At 39.4% G+C, this 7,575-nt stretch overlaps 1 protein-coding gene across 5 annotated transcripts in view; it reads left to right on the top strand.

The window, feature by feature from the left end:
* The first annotated feature begins 718 nt into the window (after positions 1–718).
* The window catches only part of LOC113818247 (longitudinals lacking protein, isoforms H/M/V), a 50,725-nt gene continuing 43,868 nt past the window's right edge, over positions 719–7,575 (top strand). For all 5 annotated transcript variants that reach the window (XM_070139153.1, XM_070139151.1, XM_070139155.1 and 2 more), the window contains exons 1-3: positions 719–848; positions 5,178–5,290; positions 5,402–6,292. In XM_070139153.1, the coding sequence (XP_069995254.1) occupies positions 5,210–5,290; positions 5,402–6,292 (972 nt within the window). In that variant the 5' untranslated portion in view covers positions 719–848; positions 5,178–5,209. The remainder of the gene's footprint in view (positions 849–5,177; positions 5,291–5,401; positions 6,293–7,575) is intronic.

Below are 7,575 nucleotides of genomic sequence, written 5' to 3'. Positions count from 1 at the left end.
TATTTTTTTGTTATTTTTTCGCGAAATATTCTGTCGCATTAGCATATCTGTTTAGGATATATATATAGTAAGTGTATTTGGCGATACCCAAAGGCATTTGAAATCAAAATATAGAATGACAGCAGAAAAAAAATCACGTTGTCTAGTAGGAACATTGCAGATATGCTAACATCATGCACATATTTCACATGCTAATCATTTAATTAGATTTAATAGATTATTTATCTGTGTTTAATGGAGCGCCAATCATGTCTGCTTGGTTGTATTTTTGGTGTAGTTAAAGATAACTACTAAAAAAGTTACGATAAAAAATAAAAAAGAAATAGTACAATAAGGCAGTCATCACATTATTCACTTCTTCAACCGAAGAGAGTAACGATAATCTAAAAGGGAAAAAAAGATAAAAAACTTTCAACATAAAGAGAGTTTCATTTTCTTGTGGTTAGTTGACCCAAATTTTGAAAGTCGCGGGGTTTTGCGGTTTGTAGTTCCGTCCGTCGCCGCAAGAGGACTCTGCCTTTGTACGCTCTCGTTTGAGTTGTTGGTCTTGGTTTGGGCTTCAGATTGTGTGCATTTCATTGTCTTTTTTGTTAGTCTAAAAATATTTTCTTGATTTAAATATCTTATAACATTCATAACATTATTTCTCTGTATATGGTTTGTCTTTATCGGACAGTGATTGTGGAAAATATCATATATTATTTTTGAATGACAACAGAGTGAGACAATTGAATATATTTCGCTCCGGACGCTACAGAGAAATTTTGTTGCAAGTCCGTCTCTGGGAGTCAATTTTACGCTGTATTTTCCGGATTTCTTCGCTTGACGTTCGCGCACCCAACTCCCAGGTACACTTCGTTACCTCTAGCATAGCAAAAACGGCCAGATAGTTCAAAATAAAGGATAAAATCCCGTGTTATATGGAGAGATTCCACTCCCTTGGATATGCGGGTGTTCCTTGGCTTCGATTATACCCGCATATCTTGCAATTTGTGCTTTATTTTGGCGCTTCTCTGGGGCCGTTGTTTGCCTTTGTGGTGAGGATTTGGTGTAATACTGTGTTGTGTATGTACTGTGTGTTTTGTTTTCGTGTTATGATAGTGTTGTTGGAAAGAGTTGTAGGCTTATAGCAAAGTTGTTACGTGTATTATGTTGGGAAGTTGTAGTTTGATGTAGGATTATGTTGTGCATTGGTAAAGTTTCAGGTTTTTAAGGCCATATGGGACAATGTTAACTTTAATTGATAGAATGACAGAATTCAAAACCCTTGTATCTACAGCATTTCCATACAAGGTGATTCTTAACAGTATGGACACACTCGCCAAAGACACAGTCCCTCAACTCCACGTCAAAAATTCATTCATCAGTCTAAGTTGCCGTGATGGATGTGCCCGATTGTCTGAGGGGAGGGTTGATGGGAGGCTCTCCCCCCCAACTGCCTCAGAGAAACATTGTCTTCAAATTGTTTTGCTGAAACTCAGGAGCACCAAGTGGACATAGGCTGAGAGTGCTGCTTTCTGCAATTTTTTCCCTTTATTTGTGGTATTACTGTTTGTCTGCAGATTATTTCTTGTTCCAAAGACTGCAACATTTTGTCCTATACAAGAATATCATGTTCAATTTGCCCAAACTTACTGTATCCATACTGTAAAGATTAACTGGGGGAAATTAGAAAATTGTAAGTGTAAGCATTATTTTACTATATATCTACGTAATGATTGCATTAACGACTGAAAAAGAGATGGGAATAACTACACAGCAATGAATGATATAATCTGAAATGGTTAAAAAATTGTTAGAAATGAAAATCAGTATAATTTTCTGGTATATGTCTGCCAAACGGATTGTAACGATTTTGGTATCAATGGATTCTTCTCACCTTCTACAAGGCAAATATGTAGATTTCATTGTGTATAACCCCCATGAATGATGAACTTGGCCCTACACAATAATTTCTATATATTTGGATTGCAGAGAGTGGAGTAATCTATCAGTACCAAGATTGTCGTGATCTGTTTAGTGAAACTTCCAGAAAATTACCAAAATTAGTTTGCAGAGAGTGTCCACAGCCATCCTGGGGGTGGAGCTTTTGGTAGAGAAATTTGCAATTGGATGGGGGGTTTGGGGACTAAACCCCAAGTTTAGGAGGGATTTTGGTTCATATGGCAAAGTTTGTAGATTGCCAGGAGTATCTCTAAAATTGTTGGCTGGAGTAATGGGGATTTGGCATCCAAGGGTCTGGTTACACTTAACCCATTAACGATGGCTGTCCCACATATGAGACACCTGAAAAAATAAACATTGCTGGGCGTCCTGCCAGTGTGACACTGTCTTGGGGCTTGCGCTCCGACACAGCAACGGGCCATGGCCGGCATGTGGGCAAAGTCTGGGCCAGCCCCGTGAGCCGATTTTGCAGCTGCCTGGAATCTTTTATTTTCGGCTTCAGAATATACCAGCGTTAATGGGTTAAATAGGTATCAATACTTTGGCTGTGTAGAATTTGAAAATTACTTTCGTATACCCTTCACACCTAGTGGTGCTCTAGCAAATAGCCCAAGAATCTTCCTCACATATTCAGGCTGTTTTTCTTTGGACCAAACTACTTTATCAGAAAAATTAACTACACAATTAGTCCATCAATACCAATTCCTAGACCAAATATTCTTCCTGGATGTGTTACAATTCTTGGCCATTGTATTGGCTTGTAGTGGGGAATGGTATTAAACCCCATAACTTTGGGGTTGTGTCGACCACCTCAGACACCAAGCTAGACTCAGCAGTCCTATAGGCTAGGAGGTATCACAGATCCAGGGAGAACTTTTTTTTGTGTGTGTGTGTGTCAGGAATGCAGAACTCATGTTTGGAATTACCGTATGATGATGTACTAGGCTCTTGAGGACGGTAGCCTTAGTGTATTCTGAGATGATTTTGACATCAGCTGGTATGAAGAGGATATCGCTTTTCGGCTGTCAGCAAACCATAACATGTATAACTGGTCACTACAACAGTCACTGGCAGCAATGGGGTTTAATGATGCGCGTTATTATATTGATAATTATGTTACATTGTTGCTATGCTGTGTAGGTAAATATTCAGAATACCTTCGCATGGCTGATCAAAGTGTTAGTGGTATTGATGGATTCCTCTCAACCTCTACTACCCATGTATATAGAAATTAGACTTTGGGACCCCCCCCTCCCCAGTGCCCACTATCTTGGCCCTGATAGCAGGGAAGGGCAACAATGTTACCACTGAAATTACAGGGTAAAATATGAATAATATACAGAGGATCGGTCAATATATAGTCAGATGCAGGATAGTCCACCCTGGACAACACATATCCACCACCTATGTATGGCAGGATAGTCTCTACATCAGGCGGTCCAGCATATCGGTTGTGCACTCTATCCTGCCATGAGTATGTGGAAGGTTCTTTGTCTTCCAGGGCAGGGGTCATAGTGGGTCACAGTCCCCTGGATTAGATAGTATAGGGACTTTATCTGTCTATGTCATTATTGTAATGACATTTTGTGTCTATTATTCACATTTAACCCTGCAATTTCCCTGTTACCTTTCTTGCCCTCCCCTGCTATCGGAGCCAAGAATATTGGGATTGGGATGGGGGGGGGGGGGGTCTGTGGCAATTGTCTTGCATACATGGGAAGTAGAGAATGAGAGGAATCCATCAGTACCACTATCATCGGGATTGGATATGCAAAGGTATTCTTGACAATTACCACTGCTTATTAAGGTTTTGTTTAGTTTGGACATTATTTTTCTTAAAAAAGATGCATACCAGCACACTGGCAATTTTGACCTTCCACTTTAAAAGTTCTATTCACTTCTAATACAACGAGAAGCCACTGTAAAATAATTTGCATAAAATGATTTTGAAAGTGGCACATTTTTCAGTTTGAGGTCATATTAAGTACGGTACGTGAATGAAAATGCCCATTTGTCTGTGAAATGTAGAGTATAATGCTGAAACTCAAGAAAAGAAAAGGGCCAAACAATAACAGGAGGCCGCTTGGTAGGGATGGTGGTTCTTTTCACAGTATAATTGCAATAAGTAGAACGTTGGATCTCAACCATCTATGTGTGGATATTTTGATATTATCTGTTACTTGTGTTAATGTAAATTTACATACACTCTCTCTTTCACTCTCCCACTCTCCCACTCTCCCACTCTCTCTCCCACTCTCTCTCCCACTCTCCCACTCTCTCTCCCACTCTCCCACTCTCTCTCCCACTCTCCCACTCTCCCACTCTCTCTCTCTCCCACTCTCTCTCTCTCCCACTCTCTCTCTCTCCCACTCTCTCTCTCTCCCTCTCTCTCTCTCTCCCTCTCTCTCTCTCTCCCACTCTCTCTCTCTCCCACTCTCTCTCTCTCCCCCTCTCTCTCTCTCTCTCTCTCTCTCTCTCTCTCTCTCTCTCTCTCTTAGTCTCTCTCTCTCTCCCTCTCTCTCAATCTCTCTCCCTCTCTCCCTCTCTCTCTCTCTCTCTCTCTCACTCACTCTCTCTCACTCTCTCTCACTCTCTCTCACTCTCTCTCTCACTCTCTCTCTCACTCTCTCTCTCACTCTCTCTCTCACTCTCTCACTCTCTCACTCTCCCACTCTCTTACTCTCTCACTCCCTCACTCTCTCACTCTCTCACTCTCTCACTCTCTCACTCTCTCACTCTCTCACTCTCTCACTCTCTCACTCTCTCACTCTCTCACTCTCTCTCTCTCTCTCTATCTCTCTATCTCTCTATCTCTCTCTCTCTCTCTCTCTCTCTCTCTCTCTCTCTCTCTCTCTCTCTCTCTCTCTCTCTCTCTCTCTCTTTTTCTCTCTCTCTCACTAGACAAAACAATAATGTATACATACAAAAACAATCTGTAGAAAGTAAAGGTATGGCCACAAGTGCTTTTCAAGGTCCATGAATTTATGCTAGTATAGTATAGTTCAGTAATGTTTCTGCCAATTGTTTTCTGAAAGGCTGTCTATTGTCAAACTAGAAACTATTCTAAGCTCGTATTTTCCATATGTTGTTTTGGGTAATTCCTCTTTTTTTTGGTTATGTAGAGGTGTATTATGAAAGTTTCCTATAGTTAGAAAGGAGCGAGGTTTATGGTAGTTGTTTTTGCGTTTATACTAGTAAAACTTTGGTAACATTATCTGATTTTTTTTTTCCAGAGTGTTACAGCATATTGGAGATAAAAGAAAAAATGGGGGAGGATTTGCTCTCTCTAAAGTGGAATAACCACAAACCAGCTTTCTTCCACCTGCTAAGAATCTTACGAGAAAAGGTAGGTTTTACTAAAGAAATGCTATGGTTTTGCAATTTTGAAATTTAGATAATATTGCTCTTGAATTCTGAGAGATTTCCCTCTTACTTATTATTATTATTTTTTCTACAGGGATGTTATACAGATGTGACCTTAGCGTGTGGTACCAAATTCTTTGCTGTTCATCGATTAGTTCTAATGGCATGTAGTGATTTTTTCAATGAGGTATTTGAGCACACACAATGCCAGAAGCCAGTTATTGTTTTGAAAGACATAAAAGGCCATGAACTGGAGGCATTGCTTGACTATATGTACCTTGGGGAGGTGGATGTGCAACAGGCTGACCTACCAGGACTTATAAAAGCTGCAGAATGCTTGAGAATTAAAGGTCTAGCAGTCCCCGATGAAGACCCTTCACAAACTGGTAAACATGAAGCACAAACAAGTGGAGAGCGGCCAGCCAAGAGGCGGAGACAAGAGCGTGACGGGAGAGAGGGAGACCGGGGGAGTGGGGGGGACAGAGGGATACACACATCAGCTTCAGCCAATCTACTACCACAGTACAGTCATCAGTTGGTAGGTGAGGTTGTTCCAGCAGAGGTGGACAATGTAGGCAGTCCTGGTGTTGTTCCGCTTCCGGCTGAAGACCCTTCCCACCTTCCTGTTCATGAGCAAGTTGCTTCCCAGCAGCCAGAGCTCCACCATCTGCAGAAGGATCAAGAAGTAACCCCCTCTTCACACCTACATGATGCGCGACTCCAACAGGAAGCGCAAGTCTCGCAGGAAGTGGAGGCCTACACCACCAGTGCGGCAGAAATCAAAACTGAACACTGTGAAGTACAAGAGGATATAGAAAATGGGGGATTAAAAAGTGAAGTGTCGGAAGCGCGGAGTGACCCCATGAATGAGTCGCCTGGGGGAGGTGGGGACTTTTCACACTTCTTGTCAGTTGAAGAGAATCTTGCACACCATATGTTCCAACAGACACACCAAGCCGGCACTTCAGGAATACACAGACAAACAGTGAGTTATTGTTTTGTTTATTTCCTTTCTTGATAGCAGTGTTAGAAGTAGCTTTTCCAGTTTTAGATGATTTTGCATAATTATTAACTGCAATATTTTGCATAATAGTATTATTGTATTGACGCAAAGTATACAGGATATTTTATTTTCATTGCCTGTTTTTTATTATCTAATTTCTTCTGATCAAACAGATTCCTTTGGAATACGATATATATGTAGTTAAAATCAGTCAGTTTTTCAATGGTTTGTCATTATTGTTATATTAGCCCTACATTGAATTTAATCTACTTAGAGTACTCTCCCCTTCTTTTGATGTAAAATTTGATCATTGGTGCTGTTGATATATATTCAGGTACATTATGATGTTGCTCTAGATCTTTGTTGATCTTTTTAAAGTCTGAACTGAAGGGTGCACATTCTTACACTTTTCAGTTTCCCCATAGGATGATTTTCTTTCATGTTATTGTTTATCAGTGTCATTTTCTTCTGTCTTGTGGATATATATTTGATGGAATTTTTTATGTTTTGTTTTGATATGGTAATATGTTTGCTATTTTCTTTGTTACTTTTTATATCTTCATTTTGCTCTCGTCATTGTTTTTATTGAGGTATTTGTTTCTGTTGTTTTTATGTAGTCATTGGTTGTTTATTTTTCTGTAAATTAACCTTGTACAACTGTTGTACATTTACATTGTTTATTGCATATATGCATTGTATGACTATAGTTGAGAGGAGTTTCTTGTTCAAAAGATATAGATAATGTAAATGGCCTAATAAAATTTAATGATGTAGGATTTTTGTGCTTCAGTGGTACAATCAGAAGAGGAGTAATGTACTGTATGTATCCAAAGAGTTAACCAAAATTCAGTGTATTTAGTACTGGAAAACCTGAATATTGGTATTAGGAGTGTTAATGACATCTATGATTGGATGTTGATTACTTTATGTATATATGGTATTATCGTTTTTTTCTTCTTCAGTTTCTTCAGAAAAGGCTTTTACATCTTAGATTATGATTAAAGTCATTAATTACACAATGAATGAGAATTGCAGTTATGATACAGATCATAGTCTGAGTCTAAATTTAACCCAGTGGTGCCATGTGTTTGCACTGTCCAGTTTAGTTTTGCATTTGATATTTTGTTTGTACAGATGGCTCCATTAAGGATTCAATTAGTAGGGCTGTGTGACCTCCCCTGATTTTCCCTTTCCTTGAGTTTTCCAGATTTATTTTTCCATGTGGTATTGATATTGGATGTAATTTTTATTATTATTGATATTGT

This window comes from Penaeus vannamei, chromosome 25, assembly GCF_042767895.1.
Source record: "Penaeus vannamei isolate JL-2024 chromosome 25, ASM4276789v1, whole genome shotgun sequence".
Classification (NCBI taxonomy): domain Eukaryota; kingdom Metazoa; phylum Arthropoda; class Malacostraca; order Decapoda; family Penaeidae; genus Penaeus; species Penaeus vannamei.
The sequence above is the reverse complement of the archived record's forward strand: the minus strand, read 5'-3'. Positions and strand labels throughout refer to the sequence as shown.